The sequence below is a fragment of the Polyodon spathula genome, chromosome 15 (assembly GCF_017654505.1).
Source record: "Polyodon spathula isolate WHYD16114869_AA chromosome 15, ASM1765450v1, whole genome shotgun sequence".
NCBI lineage: Eukaryota > Metazoa > Chordata > Actinopteri > Acipenseriformes > Polyodontidae > Polyodon > Polyodon spathula.
The window spans coordinates 3,549,787-3,574,058 of record NC_054548.1 but is presented as its reverse complement, the minus strand read 5'-3'; the positions used below and the strand labels follow the sequence as shown (position 1 = coordinate 3,574,058).

The 24,272-nt window shown below is 39.3% G+C and overlaps 1 protein-coding gene across 1 annotated transcript in view; it reads left to right on the top strand.

Annotated features, from left to right (window-relative positions):
• Window positions 1-18,168, top strand: part of LOC121328014 (gamma-aminobutyric acid receptor subunit gamma-3-like) — a 171,775-nt gene extending 153,607 nt beyond the window's left edge. The window contains exons 6-9 of the mRNA XM_041272437.1: window positions 1,885-2,022; window positions 8,849-9,001; window positions 15,672-15,868; window positions 17,249-18,168. Coding sequence (XP_041128371.1) covers window positions 1,885-2,022; window positions 8,849-9,001; window positions 15,672-15,868; window positions 17,249-17,527 — 767 coding nt within the window. The 3' untranslated portion in view covers window positions 17,528-18,168. The remainder of the gene's footprint in view (window positions 1-1,884; window positions 2,023-8,848; window positions 9,002-15,671; window positions 15,869-17,248) is intronic.
• Window positions 18,169-24,272: the final 6,104 nt, after the last annotated feature.

The following is a 24,272-nucleotide window of genomic DNA, read 5'->3' as shown; positions in this document are numbered from 1 at the left end:
AGTATCAAGATGGTGCAGAGCAGATTTCTTTCAAGGTTAGGGTTAGGGTTAGGGTTACCTGCAGGAGTGAAGGAATGCTAGCATCAGGATGGGGAAGGGCCCCGGATCAATGGGTACGTAACCCCCCCCCCCCACCACCACTTACATCAAGGATTACCAGTGTTAATGAGATTCTACTCAATACATGCAGTTGATTACATTCATACATGTCTCTGATGATCCTATGGCCTATCCAAATAATGAGGGGGGAATTTCAATAGATGTCTCTTATTCTAACATGCAAATCTATTCAAAAAGATCCCCTGAACGTATAAAAACAATTTGTGGTTCTATTCAGCTAATCTGTAACTGTTACAGCTGTGTGTCATCTGATATAAGATGTTGTGTGCATCTCAAGAGTATTCTAGTATTCTTTTGATGCCAGACAAGCATCAGAAGGTCAAACTGGCTGCAGAAAGAGGAATGTCAGCTATGACTGGGTTGTAATATCCTGTTCATTTATCTGCATTTCTTTTCAAATGGCAGACCTCACTTTTTTGTTTGTCAGTTCAGTACAATTTCAAGCTGAGTGTTGTTTTACCTTGTAGGTAATGGGAAACTGTGTTAACTTTATTATTTATTTACTAAATTAAGATAATGATTCAAATTACACAGCATTTTGATTAATAAAAGATTATTCTTAACAGATGATTGTATCCAATACATGTTTGCATTTGATTACATTCATTGGTTATTCAAGATACAGAAACATGACAACTATTGCATCTCATTCTTCTAGACCTAATAATGGTAGTCACCTAACTTGCAGTCAAAATAGTACATAGCCATTTAACTTCAACAGGGGATGCCTCCCAGGAAGGTTACAGAGGAGGTGCCTCTCAGGTTACAGAGGAGATGCCTCTCAGGAAGGTTACAGAGGAGATGCCTCTCAAGTTACAGAGGAGATGCCTCTCAGGTTACAGAGGAGATGCCTCTCAGGTTACAGTGGAGATGCCTCTCAGGTTACAGAGGAGATGCCTCTCAGGTTACAGAGGAGACGCCTCTCAGGTTACAGAGGAGATGCCTCTCAGGTTACAGAGGAGATGCCTCTCAGGTTACAGAGGAGATGCCTCTCAGGCAGGTTACAGTGGAGATGCCTCTCAGGTTACAGAGGAGATGCCTCTCAGGTTACAGAGGAGATGCCTCTCAGGTTACAGAGGAGATGCCTCTCAGGTTACAGAGGAGATGCCTCTCAGGTTACAGGAGGCCTCTCAGTTACAGAGGAGACGCCTCTCAGGTTACAGAGGAGACGCCTCTCAGGTTACAGAGGAGACGCCTCTCAGGTTACAGAGGAGATGCCTCTCAGGTTACAGAGGAGATGCCTCTCAGGTTACAGAGGAGATGCCTCTCAGGTTACAGAGGAGATGCCTCTCAGGTTACAGAGGAGATGCCTCGTAGACAGGTTACAGAGGAGATGTTTTCATTCCTTTGCCCGCAAAAAATGCAGCATCCTTTAAGCTTGTATCGAGTTGGCTGAACATGCACAATTTCATTCCTAAAGATTCTATAGTCTAAAACATCTGTTTTAAACTAGGCTGATATAGCACGTTCACATAGAATGGGATTTTACTATAAGCAACCTATACGTTCTTCTCCATTCAACCCTGTACCCCGGTGGGAACATTGCAATATGAAATGTTTCCCCAGTCTGACATTGGACTTGTTCCAAACTCACTCTCTCACACACACACGCACACACACACACACACACACACACACACACACACAGACATACACAAACAATATGAAATGTGTATTTTAATCCTTACAACCTGAGATACAGAAGCAAGGCAATTCTTCATTAAAATGTGCAATGCAAGTCACACTGTCTCTTTGTAATTACAGATGGGTACCCTAGAGACGAAATAGTTTATAAGTGGAGAAAAAACTCAGTGGAAGCATCGGACCAAAAATCCTGGCGACTTTACCAGTTCGACTTTATGGGTTTAAGAAACACCACTGACATAGTGACAACAACTGCAGGTAATGATGGCATTACTTTCTGTTTTTATCAGTTCTTGCAAACAAAATGGACAGCTCCAGCAAGTCAAGAGAGCTTCTCCTCACTGTTCTCCCAGGGCCCCTCCATTCTGACCAGTCATAACCACGCCCTGTCCCTCCAGCCCTGGGCCACTGTCAAGTGGACACTACGAATGCAGAGCTGTTGTGTGATATTTGTGATGTGGTTTAATGTCCACTGGGAGCTCCGTTCACACCTGGTCATGCTGAGCAAACACAAGAGGCAAGTGCATACGCAGGGTTTAGAAGGCATGCGAAACTGTACTATCAAACTGGGCTTGCCTGGAGTTACACTCCTGATTGCCTTTATCGTGATGTTGTCTTGACAGCACATTTAATAAGCAGCACTTCACATGCAGTGGTAAACAGTACACGATACGCTGGCCAATAACAAACAGGCAAGTTGAAACAAAAACTAGGCCACTTAAGGAAAAGTTCTTTGTTTCTGTGGTGGAGTATTCAGAAAAGCATATGGCAGATTTGAATACAATACATCATAGGAAACAAACAAGGCACTCTTTAATGCAGTCCACACAGGAGTCTCTGGGCTTTCATTTGGCAGGAAAAGCCTGGAGCGAACCTACGTGCACGGTGGAGGCTGTTCTTCCCTAACAGTGACTTGCACACACAGATATACCAGCACTTGCACAGCAGCTATATAAAGACAAACACAACAGGAAAGCCAGCCTTTGAGCTAAATAAGAATAGTTTCTTTCGTATGAATTTCACTGAATTATTTGCTATTGCAATGTAACACACAAACATAAATACAGTGGTAAAGAATTCAAACTGGTCAGCTGCTCAATGTTAGTTTATAGTTTATAGATTTTCCAAACAATTTTTAATAGTAAATTAAACAGAGACATTGACACATGTGAAGGTGGCAGATTAATTATGGCTGAATTCTTCACTCGCATACAGTGGGGATGCAGCTTAATCCTAACCCTAACCCTAACTTTAAACCTAACCGAAATCACACAAACCCTAATCCTAACCCTACCCCTAACCCTAACTTTAAACCTAACCCAAATCATACAAACCCTAACCCTAACCCTAAACCTAACCCAAATCACACAAACCCTAACCCTAACCCTAAACCTAACCCAAATCACACAAACCCTAATCCTAACCCTAAACCTAACCCTAACCATAACCACACAAACCCTAACCCTCACCCTAACCCCACTAACCCTAACTCTGAACCTAACCCAAACCACACTCACCCTGTCCCTAAACCTCACCCTAACCCCACTAACCCTAACTCTGAACCTAACCCAAACCACACTCACCCTGTCCCTAAACCTCACCCTAACCACACTAACCCTAACTCTGAACCTAACCCAAACCACACCCACCCTGTCCATAAACCTCACCCTAACCCCACTAACCTTAACTCTGAACCTAACCCAAACCACATTCAGCCTGTCCCTAAACCTCACCCTAACCACACTAACCCTAACTCTGAACCTAACCTAAACCACACCCACCCTGTCCCTAAACCTCACCCTAACCACACTAACCCTAACTCTGAACCTAACCCAAACCACACCCACCCTGTCCCTAAACCTCACCCTAACCCCATATTGCCATTGGTTACCAGTGCAAAGTCTCATCTTGGGGGTTTCACATGCTTTGCTTGTTTGTTCTTTTTAATTCTAGCTATACATCTATTATCATCTATCTCTGCAGTGAGGTGCTGCCTCACTGCTGAGATTGCTTTTAGAGGTCTACCCCTCCCCTCCCTAGCCTCTGGTAACCACTTGCAGTGGTACTATTGATCTGCAAGCGATTGATTTTCCCTTGCAGGGATTGTCACTCTTCCCTTTACCCCAGGCTGAGCATCTTTTGTCAGAATCAAACAGAACGGGAGGAAAGTGATTTTAAATAATTGTGTAGTGCTCTAGAGACGGTGTATTTTGTGAAGAGTTGGATCACATCTCCATGGTAATTATATTGAAATGTTATCCTGTGCAGCATAGAGCAGTATTTGGTGTTGTTGCGTTACTAGCAGAATTAGCTTTATCCCATAATTTTCATTAATTCTTCCTGTACTGTGGACACAAACCAAGAACCACAGTGCAATGCATGCCCTAGAGCAACAGGGCAGTGCAAACGAGATGCCCCGAGAGGAAATGGGCAGTGCAAATGAGATGCCCCTAGAGCAACTGGGCATTGCAAATGAGATGCCCCGAGAGCAACTGGACAGTACAAATGAGATGCCCTGAGAGCAACTGGGCATTGCAAATGAGATGCCCCGAGAGCAACTGGGCAGTACAAATGAGATGCCCTGAGAGCAACTGGGCAGTGCAAATGATTTGTTTCCCCAAAATGATATTTATGATATATACGGTAAAGTAATCCATAAGGCATTTCAACTAACAGAACTACATAGGGCTTTCCAGTACATTTTTACAAGGCAAAGGCCCCTGGTAAAGGGTTGTTCAGATCCTCACTGAAACCATTGCAGTGCCCCTGGTAAAGTGGTGTTCAGATCCTCATTGAAACCATTGCAGTGCCCTGGTAAAGGGATGTTCAGATCCTCATTGAAACCATTGCAGTGCCCTGGTAAAGGGGTGTTCAAATCCTCATTGAAACCATTGCAGTGCCCTGGTAAAGGGGTGTTCAGATCCTCATTGAAACCATTGCAGTGCCCTGGTAAAGGGGTGTTCAGATCCTCATTGAAACCATTGCAGTGCCCTGGTAAAGGGGTGTTCAGATCCTCATTGAAACCATTGCAGTGCCCTGGTAAAGGGGTGTTCAGATCCTCATTGAAACCATTGCAGTGCCCTGGTAAAGGGGTGTTCAGATCCTCATTGAAACCATTGCAGTGCCCTGGTAAAGGGGTGTTCAGATCCTCATTAAAACCATTGTAGTGCCCTGGTAAAGGGGTGTTCAGATCCTCATTGAAACCATTGCAGTGCCCTGGTAAAGGGGTGTTCAGATCCTCATTGAAACCATTGCAGTGCCCTGGTAAAGGGGTGTTCAGATCCTCATTGAAACCATTGCAGTGCCCTGGTAAAGGGGTGTTCAGATCCTCACTGAAACCATTGCAGTGCCCTGGTAAAGGGGTGTTCAGATCCTCATTGAAACCACTGCAGTGCCCCGGTAAAGGGGTGTTCAGATCCTCATTGAAACCATTGCAGTGCCCCAGGTAAAGACATCCTGAGATGATGCTCTCATGCATTTTCATCTTCCACATGTCCCCATACAAAGACCAGAATAGAGGTTTTTATTATCTGTCCCCCTATGAAATCACCATGCATGAAAGTGTTAAATCCCATTTGAAAAGTAAATGTATATAATTTACTGTGGAATGCTTAGGCCCCTATAGAAAATGTAATAAAACCAAAGACCTCAATATCCAAGTCAAAATGTGTTGTTGTGAATAGATGGCCTACAAATGAAGCGAAAGAATTTAAAAACTGTAAAGAGAAAGAAAAAGTTGATTTAAAAAAGATGCTGCCAAAGAATTTACTCCACTTAGAGACTTATTGTTTTTATTTGTATTTGTTTGGGCTCAATTCAGTTCCATTTTTAGCTGGAGGAATCTGTTGAGGATAAAGTTGGCAACTCAATGAGCCTTTCGCATGAATTTTCCATAGAATTGTATTATACATATAGACATGTGATGACTGACTGGGTGACCTGAACAACTGAATATCTAGACACATTGGCATCGGTCAAGCTTTGTTTGTGAGTTGGTAATGCAGTATGTATGTTGTGTAATATCCATTTTAATATCTCTGTAATGGTTGACTTTTCTGAAAACATTAAGAGCAAAGAGAGATACTCGCATGTTACTGTCACCGAAAGCTAAGGTGGAATGCAGGTTTTAAAGAGTGTGACAGGCTGACGAGTGGATAGAGGCCCAAAGACAGACTGCAGTTCAAAAAAGTAATACTTTTATTATAAACACAAAATAGAAGGGCACAAGGGCCAAAACAAAGATATTCAAACACATATAACAAAGCAAAACTTACAAAATAAAGGTTTCCAGGCTGGGTGATGCCTTCACTGGACCAGAAGATTCACAAAAACACAAAACAGCAAACCAAAAAAATAAATAAATAAATAAATAAAAATAGCAAGCACAACCATCCGCTTGTTTCCTCAGCTCCCTCCTCCCCTTAATGGGAAGCTGAGGCCTCCTTTTATGTCAGATGGCTGGGTGCTGATTGATCGTTAATTACTCCAATCAACCCCAGCCACCTGAACACAATAAACCCAGGCAGGTAGGGGAATTTAACCCCATCCCTGCCAATCTATATCAGGCAGAGCTCTGCTCTGCCTTCAAGGTCCTCTAGAAAAGTATCTACAAGAGGGTCTGGCACTTGAGGATTAAGCTGATTCATTCACAATAGAATATACTGGAAATAATTAACATTATATGTGTATTAATATTGCACTTAAAGCATTAATCTGTTTCATTCGGACAAGCAGATTCCAGTGTATGGAAACTTTAGATACAAGAGAAAATCATTATCAGTGCCATTGCAGTAAGTCGCTAGGGCAGGGAGGGGCATTTAATTCAGCCTTACTTAAAGTTCATATTTGAAATTATGAATACCTAAAAAGTAATTGTTAGAAAACTTTTCTGAAGTCATTAAACTATAAACAGAGTGTCTTTCATGAGTACAACCTAAATGCCATTTCAGTTATACTGTTTCCTTGACAACTAAGACATTTTACAATATTTACTGGGTGAAGGTTGGGCCTGAAAAGACAACCAGCTTGCAATTGTAATGTCAATAATCACTTTGAAGAGGAAGGGCCTTATAGATTGTGTGTGTGTGTGTGTGTGTGTGCACGCGCGTGTGTGTGTGTATATATATATATACACTCACTAAGCATCAACAGAAACTTATCACTTTTATACTACGTTTATTTAAAAAAAAAAGAAAAGGTATATAAACGATGGACATTGACTAAATGTTTTTGGTTTCTTTTTAATCACTCAATCATTCATCCTTGACCATGACATGCCTGAGTCACTATGACTGAAGCATATGCACTTAATCATCTAATTAGTGAGAGAGTTGATTGGACACTGGATATGGAGTGATTTCAGCTGTTGAATTGCAAACTTGAATAAAAGCAATGAAGAAAATCACAGAAAAACACCGACATGCCACGTCAAGAGAGCAGCGCCTTTGTGCAATCAGCTAAGGCAGCAATCTCAAACCTGGTGAGACGGTATAACCAGACACACTCTACAAATGACAGGCCACGAAACTGGGAGACGTGCGGCTTCTAGGGCTCGGAGACCACTGAACAGGAAGATACTTATCCAGGCCCTACAAGAGGAATGGCCAGGATTCCACAAGACAACATCCGAAACCTGGTGCAAAGCATGCGTCACAGATGCACTGCTTGTATTGCTTCCAACCCGGGCCACACACGCTACTAGCCTGTGACTTTCACAGTATCCCCCATCCCACCCATAACTTTAGGCAATAAAATGCCAATTGTTAATCAGCACAATAAAAAGTCACTGCACCTACTCTAACAAAGTTTGTCATTTTTTGACCACATCTAGTGAATTTTATCCAAATATAAGTGATACATTTCTTTTGATGCTCAGATATAAGTGATACGTTTCTTTTGATGCTCAAATATAAGTGATATGTTTCTTTTGATGCTCAGTATATATATATTAATCCTGTTCAAATGTGTGAACGATTAAAAGGGAATATTCATAAGCTGTCTTGTTTATCCTATCATAACGTATCCATATGTATTAGACAAAACTGCTTAATTAAATCAGTACTATCTTGCATATGTCATCCACTGTCTTATTGATTCCTGTATATTCTCCTTGTTTCCAGAGAGCAACATCGACGACTTGATCCATATAGCCTCCCCAGTACATCCTCTATGTTTATAGGCTGTAGTAGCTACTGTACTGTATATCTCAAACATGGAGGTCTGCTATGATAAATCACATTGCAGTCTTGCCATGCTTTACCAGAGCATAAGAACAGCCAAAACATCATGGAATAACAGAACTGCAAACCATTCAAAACCACGCCTTTGGAAAGTTTGATTGAGTACCGCATATAAAATAGTAAAATAATGCCGGTTCAGCCCCACTCCATAAAGCCAAACAAACGAAACAAAGCTGACAACTACAGTGCAGAAACTCACTTAACATCTTCAAAGTACACTGCTACGCCCAAAATATATTATATCTGTGTGTATAATCTTGATCTTTGGGTTATTTACTGTGCTGTAATCAGAACTGCTGTTCCAGAACAATGCAATTCATAAGTCCAAGTTATTATATATATATATATTATAGATATTATATATATGCCTCTGACCAGTAATATCATTCCTATAACTGTCTTCACTAGATGGAGCCGTATACTGGTGGCATTTATTGATATACAGGATTTCACAAAGAGAATCAGTAATAGCAGCTCAGGAACAGTTGCAAGAGATTCTGTATAGCCTGAAATCTGGAGAATTTGTAGAGGGGGAGCGATGACAAGAGACTAGAAACACAAAGACTGCAGCAACACTTTACATTACTGTGTATTTACACAAGAGTTACACAATAAATCCATGTGTGCGTACACATAATTACACTGTTATTATGCACAGTTACAATGTACTGCATATAGAATGCTCTGTTCTACACATATGGTTAATAAAAGCGGCATGTTAAACTCACATTGTGCTACAATATTGATTGAATCAGCTTGATATTGCCATTACCACTACTGGCTATCGGTTTCCCTGCGTGTAAAACATGAATACACATTTCATTTTCTTCTTAATTTCTTTTCAGGTGAATATGTGATAATGAGCGTGTACTTTGAATTAAGTAGAAGGATGGGATACTTCACCATTCAGACCTACATTCCCTGCATACTGACTGTGGTCTTGTCGTGGGTCTCCTTCTGGATTAAGAAAGATGCCACGCCTGCCAGAACAGCACTTGGTAAGCTTGGAATCTTTTTGTCTGTTTATTAAACAATTGTTTTAATAGTTGTTAATATGTTGTATATAGTGTGTCTGTTATTGCCACCTTGTACCATTTCTGGAAGTGCAAAACGACATCTCTTCCAATTAGATACACCCTACACACGACGTATTGACTCCTCATAGATCACACAGACAGAGACTGTACTCAGGAACTACTCCTGCTTGCTCATTACACATTCTCAGGCTAAAATCCCAAACCCCCTTTTTAGAGGACTTTTATTGGAACCTAATTCTTCGGAAGCCAGACCTTTTCCTAGTTTGCATAGTGTCATGAAAAATGGCATATTATTATGATGGTAACACTTTTAAATAAGTGTCTGTTTGTGATTATTTCATGTGTATTAAGAGAAATGTTATGAAGTCGTGCTTGTGACTTTTGAATTCAATAGGAATTTCATTTGAAATCAGTATAAAATTTGGTTACATTGGAATTAGAGACACTTGTGTTAAGTGTTACCATTGTGAGAAATGGCATGTAAAGTAGGAACCTGTGATCACTTCTGAGCTAGAATGCTGGTGTAAAGTGGTTTTATCATGCAAAAGGGGGTTGGTTAATCAGAATCTAGCATCACACATATGTTTTAACAGTGTTACTGTAACCCTGTGTGTATGACTTGTCTAGTGGGACCGCTGTGCAGAGATGTCTATTGCGAGTCTTAGCCCTGCATGCCATTGCGTTGGTTAATAGTCCTGTTGCAAACGCCACCACACTGCCACACTGCCATTGCATCGTGCCACCATTGTATGGCATTGCTGGTGGGGCTATTGGGTTAAACAGTGCTTGTTTTTTAACCAGAACCCAGCTAACGAAATGTCAACATTTAATTAGAGAACAACTTCAGAAAATGAAACAGCTGCAGGTGCAGCAATAGTGCCATTTTATACAATGATAACCCTGTTCATTATAAACAGAGATCTGCAGGGCTATGGGGTTGTGCCTTTTAGGATGCAGTGCCAGTGCCACTGTGTATAAAATCAACACAGTCCAGAAGTATCAAATTATAAATACATTGTAGATACGCTTTCAGACCACAACCCTAACCCTAACCGTAACCTTTTTCTGATATACAATTCTATATTGCCCACAAATATTTCCATGTTAAGTACATTGTAGCTACGCATAATAACATTGTTATTATGTGCAAGTACACATTGACTAAGTAAGTACTATGTAAATACATAGTCATTAGAAACACTTCATGGAAAGTGTTACCTAAAGCAACAGGGGTTTGGGCACCAATTTAATGTTCAATGCATCTGCATTATCATACTGCAATCACCCGTGTTTGACTACTCATGATAACCCAGTTATGACATCCCCCCCTTTGGCATTTAGGTAAAGCATCTCAAAGCACTGGAATGAGCTATTCTACTACATGCACTCTTAAAGCAGTCATTTTCTGTTGCGATAGACTACAGCTATTGAAACATCTTTCACCAGAATTGAAGTAAATGCTTGACATGCATGAAATGAATGACATTTTGTTTTGGTTGTGTTGATCTGCTTATTAACAATTTGCCTGCATGCCTTCATTTCGCTACACAGGACTATTTCCTTGAAGCTTTCTGCCATGAATTAAACATTTTTTGCAGTAGTTAATGTGAGGAAAATAAATAAGGCGCACACCAGACAGACCAAAGCTGAGCTAATCTTTCATTAATGTCTTTTCATTCATGCCAGGTTGCATGCATTGAATTTGGTAGTCTAGGTTGAGCATGTGTTATGTACAGTGTAGCCTAGTATGCTGGTCCCTTTTTACCTGCTCTGATGATGTCACCCTCCCGTCATTCACTGGGACCAAATGAGTTTCATGGTATTTCACAAATGATTTTACACTGCTTTACATTACACTGTGGGGAACATATATCTAGCTGTTGAAGCCAGCCTCCATACTACCCTCCTCAGTTGGATGGGTGCCCTGTGTTTATACAGGCATAGCTAAGCCAGACTGATTTGACACTTGCCTCATCACCTCATCTCTGTGAGCACCATGGAAACAGGACAGCCTTTGAAAAGCCCTGAGTAAAGAAAGACTTCTAATAACTTCTTATAGCAACAAGTTAATCAGGTATCAGTATTGCTAAAGAAAGAGACGATTCACCTTTCTCGGTCATGTCCATAGCTTCCTCCTCCACTGGGTTCAGTTGTTGATTGTAACTGCCATTCATAATTCAGCTAGTTCTTACCACCTCATACTGCATAGGCTTCATCTTCACATGTACATCACTGATGTTTAATGCTCATGTGATTTCCACTGCTTTATTATTTAAATTTACAGCTTGATTTCTTTAGTGTTTGTGTTGTTTTTAATTACATGCTCTCCAGTTCTATATGCACAATTGTGTGGAACATTTTTGGTTGAGGTAATTCCATCAGTTATTTATTTATCTTTCCATGTTAATTCCCATCCATCTTCTCCCTCAGTTGAATTTAAATTGCTTTGCTGTTGTTACACACATACATGCAGTAAATGTCCTTTGCTTAATGTGTTTACTTCCTGCTCCGTGTTTACTTCCTGCTCTGTGTGTACTTCCTGCTCTGTGTCCTCACTCTGTAGCTGTCGGTCAATACATGACAAACATATACATGTGTGACGGCTGGGAGCCCTCACATCAAACGGGGACAGGACAAAGCCCTGCCATTAAAAAAAAAAGTTTTATTAGTTATTTTGTGTGTGTTTATTTAATGACTGAAACTGTGTGTTTGTTTTGATAAAAAAAAAAATACAATGTTTTGTAGTATAATTTAGTATGTGCATATATGATGGCAAAGTCGTCTATTTGTTGTTTTTATTTGAATGTGTTCTGGCAGAGGCGAGGGTGGCAGCTTGTCCTCTGCCAGTATGTGATTAGGAAACGCATGCAGATTGTGGCCGAGGGGTAATGAGATAATTGATAGTTAACCCCTCGGCCATAGTAAATAAAAGTCTGCAGCTATTAAAATACAAAATCTCAAAAACTGCTTTGTGGAATGATTTCATTAACTATATCCCCCTAACAAAATAAATGCTGTAAAGTACAGCATAAAGTAAAGAGATTCCACTCAGTATCCTCAGATATAAGGGTGATATAAACGTACAGGTACAGACTGATGCCTCTTCTCACAACTCCAATGAGCTGTAATAGCATCCATCTTACTTTAGCACCATTCCACATAGTATAAAAACATGATTTATATTTTAGGGGAGGTTAAACATTAGGAATTGAGTTGGTCTTGAGAGGAGGAGATAAGGATTTGATAAGCCGTACAGCACATGTCTCTAACATCATACACATTATACAAAGAACTGCCACAGTCCAGCAATGTATCACATATCCACACAACTATAAATGATATGCTCAGGGATTCAGGCACTACAAACGTGAGCGCACATGGCTTTTTGTTCCTGAACCCTGTATCTGTAAAAGGAAGCTGTTTAACAATAGCACAACAGAAAATTGCTACACAGATGATAGGCAGCAAGCTCCCTGCTATAATAATTATAATGCACCTCTGTTGTGTTAAAAGCTAAAAACTAACTTTAAGCGCATGATGTAATGGGTAGATGAATTGGTTTATTTTAAAAAATGGTGCAATTTGATTTTGGAACAAACTTGTATTCAGTCCAGACCTGAATAGCTTAAATGTGCATTAAAAGTGATGAAGGAAGAATAAATGGTAACAGTTTGAATGAAGAGTCTCTGATTACTGTGTATTTACATAGACATTACATAGTGTACACCTTTTAGCACATTATAACCCTAATCCTATCCATAACTGTAACACTAACTCTAACCCTAACTCTGTCCCTGTCCCTAACCCTAACCCTAACCCTAACCCTAACCCTAACTCTAACCCTGTCCCTAACCCTAACCCTAACCCTAACTCTAACCCTGTCCCTAACCATAACCCTAACCCTAACTCTAACTCTAACTCTAACCCTGTCCCTAACCTTTTTCTGATACATTTGTGTACTTACAAATAACGTGCAAAAGGACTTACACAGTAAGTGCAGTGTAACAGTGCACAATACCATTGTAATTATGTATAAGTGCACATGTATTCACTAAGTAACTGCTATGTAGTGAAGTGTTACCAGATATAAATACACAGCATGCCTAATCAAGTCAAATAGTTCTACTAAGCTGGAACTAAAATAATGTATCTTTATTATTTCTAAAACTTGGACATACATGGATCAGGTCTAACTAAAATGCAATCTCTGAACTCAGAAGATGAACTGTAGCAGGAGAAAGAAATGCAATTAATCTAATCTAAACCCATAAATCATGATCCCTTGAATACAAGGTTATTCCCTATTCATGCCACAACAGGTTCCCCTGTTGAACAATAGGACTTGGGAAGTGAGATAAGAGTGGGATTGACTGGATAGCAGCTAGCATGTCAATGCCTATAGCAGTGATGGTTGAGAACAAAGCAATGCTGTGCCAGGCCTTTGCTTGGGAGATCCAGTGACAAGGATTGCTGAGCTGCTCAGTGCAGAGAGCAGTTCCACAGTGTGTGGAGAGATTGAAACAGTATCACTACCAGAAAAACAACAAAGAACTGTCAACAACTGCAGAAACCTTCTCACAAACTGTCATGTATAGCTCATTTACAGTATATGCAAAAAACTGAACTCCCACTTCAAGGTAACACTTTACATCAAGTGTCAATTTACATAGTAGTTACATAGTGAATGCATACATACTTGCACTTTAGAATGAAAACAAATTATAACCAGCGAGATATATATATATATATATATATATATATATATATATATATATATATATATATATATATATATATACAGTGCCTTGCAAAAGTATTCAGACCCATGACCAATTCTCAGGAAGTGATAATCAGGAAGTGGAAGCTGCATCACACCACCCAGGCACTGCTAAGAAAAGGCTGTCCCTCAAAACGCAGCACTCAAACAAGAAGGAGACTTGTGAGAGAAGCCACAGAGAGGCCAACAATCACTTTGAAGGAGGTACAGAGTTCAATGGCTGGGAGTGGAGTAATGGTTCACAGTTCAACCATATCAAGAGCTCTGCATAACACTGGCCTGTATGGGAGGGTGGCAAGAAAGAAGCCGTTACTCAAAAAGTACCATCTGAAAGCACGTCTGGAATTTGCCAGAAAGCATGAGAGTGACCTTGGTTAGATAAGTATTCATCCCCTTGAGTCAATATTTGGTAGAACTTTGGCAGCAATTACATCTGTGAGTCTTTTGGGGTAAGTCTCTACCAGATTTGCACATCTGGATTGTTCAGTATTCGTCTATTTTTCTTGGCAAAATTGTTCAAGCTCTTTTAAGTTACATGGGAATCGTTGGTGGACAGCAATCTTCGTCTTGCCACAGATTCTCAATCGGATTCAAGCCCGGGCTTTGACTGGGCCACTCTAGGATATTCACTTTCTTGTTTTTAATGCTCTCTAGTGTCGCTTTGTCTGTGTGCTTGGGGTCATTGTCCTGCTGAAAGTCTTCGTCCCAGTCTTAGGTCTTTTGCAGACTGAAGCAGGTTTTCCTCATGGATTTGTTTCACAGTAGGGATGGCGTTACCTGGGTGATGTGCTGTGTAGGGTTTGCTCCAGACATAACGTTTTGCATTTAGGCCAAATAGTTCATTTTTTGTTTCATTGGACCACATAATCTTTTGCCACATCTTTTCAGATTCTCCCACATGCCTTTTTGCAAATTCTGCAGGATTTTACATGGGCTTTTTTCAGAAATGGCTTCCTTCTTGCCAGTCTTCCATACAGGCCAGATTTGTGGAGTACCTCAGCTGTTGTTGACACACTGAGAGTTTCTCCCATCTCAGCCATGGAACGCTGTAGGTCTTTCAGAGTTGTCATTGGCCTCTTGGTGGCTTCTCTGACCAATGCCCGTCTTACCCGGCTGCTCAGTTTGGGAGGACGGCCTGCTCTAAGCATATTCTGGGTGGTGCTGTATACCTTCCACTTCTTAATGATTGATTTGACTGTGCTCTAAGAGATATTCAATGCCTTTGAAATCTTTTTATACCCCTCCCCTGATATGTGTCTTTCCACAACTTTATCCTGGAGTTGTTTTGAAAGCTCCTGGTCTTCATGGTAGTATCTTTGCTTTGAATGCATTACCCAACTATGGGACCTTACAGAGAGACAGGTGTATTTAATCTGAAATCATGTGAACCACTTTCATTGCACACAGATGGACTCTATTTAACTTATTGTGTGAATTCTGAAGGCAATTGGTTGACCCTGAGCTTATTTAAGAGTGTCATAGCAAAAGGGTGAATACTTATCTAATGAAGACTTGTCAGGTTTGTATTTTTAATTGATTTGTTTTTTCACACATTGAAAGTGTTGAGTAGGTTGTGTAAATCAAAGGAAAAGAAATCCCATTTAAATGCATCAGGATTTCAGGTTGTAACACAACAAACTGTGAAAACGTCCATAGGGGTGAATACTTCCTATAGGCACTGTATACACACACACACACGCACACACAAAACATAACAAAATAAAACAAATAAGGGAAGAGCTCTTTAGAAGGATGTGTTAAACTATCTGGAAACTGTGACAGTGAGGTAAATGCATGTTGAGATGAAGGCCCCTTAGGAATATGCTGAAGAAATGTGTCTGGTTTGTTTTTCAGGCATAACCACAGTGTTGACCATGACCACGCTGAGTACAGTAGCAAGGAACTCGCTGCCCCGAGTCTCCTACGTCACAGCGATGGATCTGTTTGTGACAGTGTGCTTCTTGTTTGTGTTTGCGGCGCTGATAGAATACGCAGCTCTCAATTACTACAGCAGTGTAGGGAAGCCCAGAGGTACAAAGAAGAAAAAGCAGGTAAGACCTTTTAAACATCGTGCAAATCAATTCAAAAGAATAGCCAATCTTCAATTGTAAGAATGTTCTGTTTTTTAATACCCAGACACATAACCAAAAAAATTAATAAAACAAAATTTTATAGTGGCACCTCTTACATTGCAGTGGCTAATACTGTGCATGCTGCACTGTATAGAGTGGGTCCTGTTCATCACAGTGTTAATATTGTGCATGCTGCCTGTATAGAGTGGGTCCTGTTCATCACAGTGTTAATATTGTGCATGCTGCACTGTATAGAGTGGGTCCTGTTCATCACAGTGTTAATATTGTGCATGCTGCACTGTATAGAGTGGGTCCTGTTCATCACAGTGTTAATGTGTGCATGCTGCACTGTATAGAGTGGGTGTTCATCACAGTGTTAATATTGTGCATGCTGCACTGTATAGAGTGGGTCCTGTTCATCACAGTGTTAATATTGTGCATGCTGCACTGTATAGAGTGGGTCCTGTTCATCACAGTGTTAATATTGTGCATGCTGCACTGTATAGAGTGGGTCCTGTTCATCACAGTGTTAATATTGTGCATGCTGCACTGTATAGAGTGGGTCCTGTTCATCACAGTGTTAATATTGTGCATGCTGCACTGTATAGAGTGGGTCCTGTTCATCACAGTGTTAATATTGTGCATGCTGCACTGTATAGAGTGAGTCCTGTTCATCACAGTGTTAATAGTGTGCATGCTGCACTGTATAGAGTGGGTCCTGTTCATCACAGTGTTAATATTGTGCATGCTGCACTGTATAGAGTGAGTCCTGTTCATCACAGTGTTAATATTGTGCATGCTGCACTGTATAGAGTGGGTCCTGTTCATCACAGTGTTAATATTGTGCATGCTGCACTGTATAGAGTGAGTCCTGTTCATCACAGTGTTAATAGTGTGCATGCTGCACTGTATAGAGTGGGTCCTGTTCATCGCAGTGTTAATATTGTGCATGCTGCACTGTATAGAGTGAGTCCTGTTCATCACAGTGTTAATATTGTGCATGCTGCACTGTATAGAGTGGGTCCTGTTCATCACAGTGTTTTTCTTTGTATCTAGGTTTTTTCGTATAGTTTTCAACTTTCACAGCATAACCAGTGATGTATTAAATCTTGTTTTCATTTAATTTGTTTAAGTTATTTGACTATCGTTTGGACTAGAAGTCATCAAGTAATACCATATAGCCATATATACAGGATCATTCACATATCCATAGCACGGGTGTTGGGGAAATCTAAGGAGATATGTAGTAGATTGCTCTCGTCAAGTGTCCACTGACAACTCACTCACTCACATTATGTATTTTACACAGAAATTGAACCCCATCTGCTCCATGTGTAGTATGTTCTCATTTACTTACAGAACTACTCGGTGCTTGACCTGGGACCTCCTTCCACAGTCATCACATTGAACAATTCCATGTACTGGCAGGAGCTGGAGGAATCCTGCATGTACGAATGCCTGGACGGTAAAGACTGTCAGAGTTTCTTCTGCTGCTACGAGGAATGTAAATCAGGCGGCTGGCGGAAAGGCCGAATCCACATAGACATCTTAGAATTAGACGCGTACTCCAGAGTCTTCTTCCCCACGTCATTCCTGCTGTTCAATATCGTCTACTGGGTGGGCTACCTCTATCTTTAACTGTATCTCTTGTACTGAAGAACACTGCCGTGGTACACACTGGTCATGGGGATAGTATGAAAACCCCTTCAAGGTAAAACTCACTGGGTTTGCTCCAGCCTTATGGTAGACCCTGTTCTTTGTAATCTTTTTGAAACTGCTCTAAATTATTGCAATTCCTTTGAACCCAAACAGAAGAGAGAGCCTGCAGCTCTTACCTGGCCAGGGTTTTCACAGGTAGCTGCTTTCACAAGTAACCCGGTCTTTTAGTTCAGGTACCAAAAAAAGAAAACACATAGATAGGCTCTGTTCAAATACTCTGTGCTTTCCTGATTCATGCAGTGTATTACCAGGGGTTTAGAAGATGGATTCACTGGGTTGAATAAACATAAGCATATCCTCTTCAGGTAACAGTCTAAGAAGGATATAAGTTGTATGAGTGGCTTTCAGCAACATTGAGTGCCTGCTTTGGGAGGAGCAACTGTGATCTGGGGTGCACAATATCATAAACAAGGGGTACCTGTCGTTTTTGACTGGTTGCTAATACTTATTCATTACTTTCTCTGAGGAACTCCCATGATAATTGCACAACATAAAACATGTAGATTAAGTCATCTAAGCTGCGTGCAATGTAAACAAAGAATGTCATGATGTTATAATAGAAAATTACAAGGTAACTGTAAGTGTCTCTAATTATTGTTTATTCACATGCTAGTGACATTGTAAATAAGTGTGTACCTACACATAATTACAATGTTTAATATGCATAGTTACACTGTACTTAATGTATAGATCTTTGCAATATATGTAAGTACATAATTATATCAGAAAGGAGTTAGGGTTTGGCTTAGGGTTACAGTTAGGATTAGGGTTAGGGGGTTGGGGTTAGGTTTAGGGTTAGGGTTAGGTTTAGGGCTAGGGTTAGGTTTAGGGTTAGGGTTGGGGTTAGGGTTGGGGTTAGGTTTAGGGTTAGGGTTAGGGTTAGGGTTAGGGTTAGGTTTAATGTTAGGGTTAAGATCAGGGTCAGGGTTAGTGTTATGGTTTGGGTGTTAGAGTTATAATGTGCAATTTTTTTACACATTAAGTACATTGTAACTATGCATAATACCACTGTAATGATGTGTAAATACACATGTATTTGCTAAGTAACTACAATGTAAATACACAGTAATTAGAGACACTTGATGTGAAGAGTTACCATATACAAATATAACAGATTCAGAACATATATTCATTGATTGGGACCAGAGGAACAATGTTCTGCTTTCCAATACAAAACTTCTGAGATCTGAGGTCAAATAAATACATAAAACAAAACAATTATAATTAGGCATCTTTTGACATTTTATAACCTATATTTTTTAAAGGTGTTACAAATAGCTACTCTTTGCCTATACTTGTAGCGAAATATTTCAAGGAGCTTAAAAAAGCTAGTGCTTATTAGTAAAATAATCTTTTCATGTTATGCTACAAAAAGTTTCAACATCTAAAAGCAATTGTCTTTAATACGAAAATCAATTGCATGACTAAACAATGTTAGAAAAATATATTAAAGGATTTTGCTGTTTCAATTTTAATAATATAGATTTGCCTTGGAAGCAGCTTGGATATAAATATGTTTCAGTACCATACATCAAACCCAAAACAGGATTGCTTAGACCTGGATGAAAAGTCCAGTTGTGGCTCTACTGTACTGGAAACAACATTCTTCAGGGGGTTCACTTTGGTTCTGAAGTACATATCACCAAAGTTTAGGTTGAAACTGATCAGTGTCTGTGTCGATGTGTCGCAGTCGATTTATGTTTTGCTGAAGTGCCAAATTTTGTAAGGTACATTTTTACAGTTTGAAATACTGGATGATTCTGCCGATTTGACTGTTATCAACTCATTGAATAGGTCCTAACCAAGGAATAGCGCCTTGTTTGTATGGGCCAGTCGGGACTATCTACCTGCATTTGCAGTAGCTCGTTATCCACTTTTCCTGTGGATGGCCGGTACTTCCTGCTACTCACATTTATTTTTCACATTTCAGTTGCCGGGCAGGATGCCTGTTGTTGCAGTGACATCACAATAAGGGCCTTGCCAGTGTTGAGCTCCCCTCAGCACATCGATATGTAAAACAACAATACATTTCTTCAGTGGTTAACTATGAGTGGAGCAAACAGAAAACGCAATGTTTCTTCGTTATTAATTAAAAATAATAATCAATTCATGAGTAAAGACATGAACTGTAAACATTTCACCGTCTGTATTTAATGTCTCCCCACTGTCTGGTTGATTATTTTTGTTTTACAAATTTAAAACCATGCAGTTGTGATGTGTGTGGATGTTTTGCACCCTAAGTGGTGAGTCGCTTTTATGGTTCAAGCCTCTGGACGGGATCCAGTGTGCAGCCATGTTCGTGCTTCGAGGTGAAAAGTCATGCTGCATAAACAAACCAGTGGAAACCTACTTGGTGACTGAGAACTGCCTTCTTCTAATAGAGTGGGGCTTGTGTAACAGGCAGTGTAGTGTGATGCACTGTTGTTAGTGATTCTATCCTGTCCCCTGGCAATGAGATGAGACCAGGTTGAAAGTTATAAACCCAGCTCTTGCATTGTGGTTTAGATGCTCGGTTGCAGGGAGCAGGGTCGCTGGTTTGTGCCCTGCTACATGTACAAGAAGAACTGGAAAAAGAAAAAGAACCATGCAATGAAACAATGTTAATTTATTGATTCTTTCAATATAAGCAAGTCAATGTACACTATTCTAGTAGCAGATATTCAATCCATAAACAACTGTAATCCAGCCCTTCAGTCCTTCCACTGCTATTTACTTGATGTCTTTGTAACTTATTAAATGTTTTTTAAAAAGTGGATGGGCTGAACCCAATTCATTGGATAACTGATACTGACTTGTTAGCATGGAAAGAGGTTCCCCACTGGCCCAGATGAATGGGTTAAGAGCAATCAGATCAGGAGGAAGATTATACAGCAGAATTAGTCTTATTATTATTTTATTTCTTCTGCCTTGTTACAGAGCAACACTAGTGTTTCTTAGGGGGCTGGGTGTGTGTGTGTAGAGTAGATAATCTGATACTTAGTTGCTTGTAAAACAATAAATAACGAATGATGAAAAACTGCAATGCCAATATAAAGAAGTTCATTGTTTGTTCGCTCATGCAGTATGAGAGTCTCCTTTTATTTAGGGTTCATTTCCTGAATTGTCAAACTGTTTAAACGCTTGTTTCCATTGAGGAAAAGATGCCAATTTAATTGTCATGAATCTACGAAGTTCATCTTAAAGGATATAAACGGATTTGAAATGTCAGTTCTGCTGTAAACTCGATATTAAGGAGCTGACTCTGCCTTGCTGGTGCTTCAGGTGGGTGTGTATGGAGGGACTGTATGATCAGTGTTTACTTTTGTATTTTATTATTCTTTCCTGTATAGTTTGGTTTATTCTCTGTATTTTCACATTTGTTATAATAACACTGTACATGAAGTGTCTCTAATTAGAGTGCATTTGCATGGTAGTTACTTAGTAAATAAATGTCTACTTACACATAATTCTAATGCTATTATGCATAGTTACCATGTACTTAATGTGTAAGTCTTTTTGCACAATATTTGTAAGTACACAATTGTATCAGAAAAGGGTCAGGATTAGGTTTAGGGGGTTAGGATTAGGGTAAAGGTTACATCCTAATCCTGACCCTTTTCTGATACAATTGTGTACTTACAAATATCATGCAAAAAGACTTACACATTAAATGCATTGCAACTATGCTCAATAACTTTGTAATTGTGTGTAAGTACACATGCATTTAACAAGTAACTATGATGTGAATACACAGTAATTAGAGACACGGCGTGTTTGTTAACCATGCTTGGCAGTTTCGCAGATATGGGGAGGCTATTTGCTTTGCAGCTGGATTTTTCTACCCTCTGATTCTCTGCAGTTTACAGGGCGTATGTCATGTTATTGTGTGCTCTGTAATTGAGGGAGCGATTGTATAGCCGCCATCTTGTGTCTGAAGCGTCCAGATACAAAGAATGAAGCACAGAAACGCAGACAGTGTCTAAAAGAAAGAGAGCAGAAACAAACAAGAAGAACAAGAAAATAAAAATGATATACAGCAGATCATTCTAAACACACTGACGAGAAGAACCAAGCAAATCAATAGAGAGTTCAGAGCTGGGTTCGAGGGAAAGGGGAGTCATTTTAGGCAGATTCATTTGTTTAAATGATTATGATAAATATTGTTTTGTAAATACAGTATTTTAGCTCTAATCATTCTTAAAGTGCTTAGAACAAAAATAATGTTGTGTTAGAGGTGCTTTTTCAAAAACAGTTTGGTGTTAATTGTAGGCATTGTATGTATTTTTGAGTTACTATGTCACTATGTCACTGCTGAACACAGCACAATGCTGTCATTGATGACCAGCGACTGGTGATAGGAAACTATTCCTTCTTTTATTCTCCACAAATGTACTATTTGCCCCGCACCTCCAAAACTGCAATGATAAAGCTTGTAAGCTACCCTTTGTATTGTTTATTTATGGTAATTATCTGCCTGCCTGTACATCTATGTAGCCATTTCTATATTTTGTTATTTTCATACATATTGTTTAACTTTATTTTATTATTACTATTATTTTGGTGTCACTAATTACTGTGTATGTACATAGTAGTTACATAGTTACTACATGTGTACTGACCTCTAATATAAAATCTGATGTTAGAAACTTTGATTGTGGTTTGAGTTTTGAGGCATATATTCGAAAAATTATAAAACTTTTTAAAAACTTTTTATCACCTACGTAACATTGCTAAAATGAGTTTTTTTTCTTTCTTTGGCTGATGCTGAGAAACTAATTCATACATTAATTTAATCTAGACTTCATTATTGCAATGCTTCATTTACTGGACTTCTGCATCACGCCTCATCATGTTTACAGCTTGTTCAGAATGCAGCTGCGAGGGTTCTCACTAGAACAAAGAAACGGAATCATAGAACTCCTGTGCTGGCCTCATTGCACTGGCTTCCAATACATTTTAGAATTTATTTTAAAATCTTGCTACTAACATATAAAGCACTAAATGGCTTAGCACCAGAGTATCTAGGAGAGATTCTGTCCTCATATAAACCTCGGTGCACTTTTGTGCCTCCCAATGGAAAAACTGAAAAGGAGAGGAGAAAGTACGTTTTGTTGTAAGGCTCGCAAGCCGTGGAACTCGTTGCCTTCCTCTGTTAGAGATGCTGCTTCAGTCAGCATTTTGAAATCAAGACACCCATTCTCAGACTCTTTAAATATACAATGACATTTTGTTTCAGAAGGGTGAAAAGGGGATTTTTGTAAGGCTTGGCAAAAATATAAAGAAAAGAAACAAGGACCAGCCTGAAAAAAGAAACAAGGACCAGGGGTCACAAATGGAGATTAGACAAAGGGGCATTCAGAACAGAAAATAGAGGCACTTTTTTACATAGAGAATTGTGAGGATCTGGAATCAACTCCCCAGTAATGTTGTTGAAGCGGACACCCTGGGATCCTTCAAGAAGATGCTTGATGAGATTTTGGGATCAATAAGCTGCTAACAACCAAACGAGCAAGATGAGCCGAATGGCCTCCTCTCTTTTGTAAACTTTCTTATGTTCTTATGTTCTTATCAAGACTCATTTTTATAGATCAGCTTTTTAACCTACTCTAGATATAAAGTTGCTGTTATCTATCTATCTGCTAACTTTGTATTTCATTTGTTATTCTTATTTATTAGATTTTTGTCCTTTCTATATATTTGATATTTATTGTCATTATTAATATCATTGTATTTTGTTAGTTGGGTGATTATACTGTTCTGTTGTGTTTCTTGATCATTATACATATTGTCTGTAAAGTGCTTTGAGATACCATGGTATGAAAGGCGCTGTATAAATAAATAAATAAATAAATAAATAAAAAACAAATAACAAATAAATATGTTACAATAATACTTATCAATGTTACAATGTTATTATGCATAGTTACAATGCACACGTCTTTCTGCATGATATTCAGTGTGTGCATACACAATTTTACCTGAAAAGTGTTAGGGTTAGGGCTAGGGATAGGGTTAGATTTAAAGCTAGGGATACGGATCGGGTTAGGATGAGGGTTATATCATGCAAAAAGGTTTACACATTAAGTACATTGTAACTATGCATAATAACATTGTAATAATGTGTAAGCGCACATGCACTTACTAAGAAACAACTATATAAATACAAAATAATTAGAGACACTTAATGTTACCTAGTTTATGATCATCATCTCATGTACCCTTCAGACCAACATGAAGTTAGTGTGTTTTAAAAAAGGGTTCATTTTCCAATGATGAATGAGGTATTTGCTGAAATCCAATTCTAAGGACCATGTCTCTCTCTTTGTATTCTCTGAAATCCAATTCTAAGGACAATGTCTCTCTTTGTATTTGCTGAAATCCAATTCTAAGGACCATGTCTCCCTTTGTATTTGCTGAAATCCAATTCTAAGGACCATGTCTCTCTCTTTGTATTCTCTGAAATCCAATTCTAAGGACCATGTCTCTCTTTGTATTTGCTGAAATCCAATTCTAAGGACCATGTCTCTCTTTGTATTTGCTGAAATCCAATTCTAAGGACCATGTCTCTCTTTGTATTTGCTGAAATCCAATTCTAAGGACCATGTCTCTCTTTGTATTTGCTGAAATTCAATTCTAAGGACCATGTCTCTCTTTGTATTTGCTGAAATCCAATTCTAAGGACCAT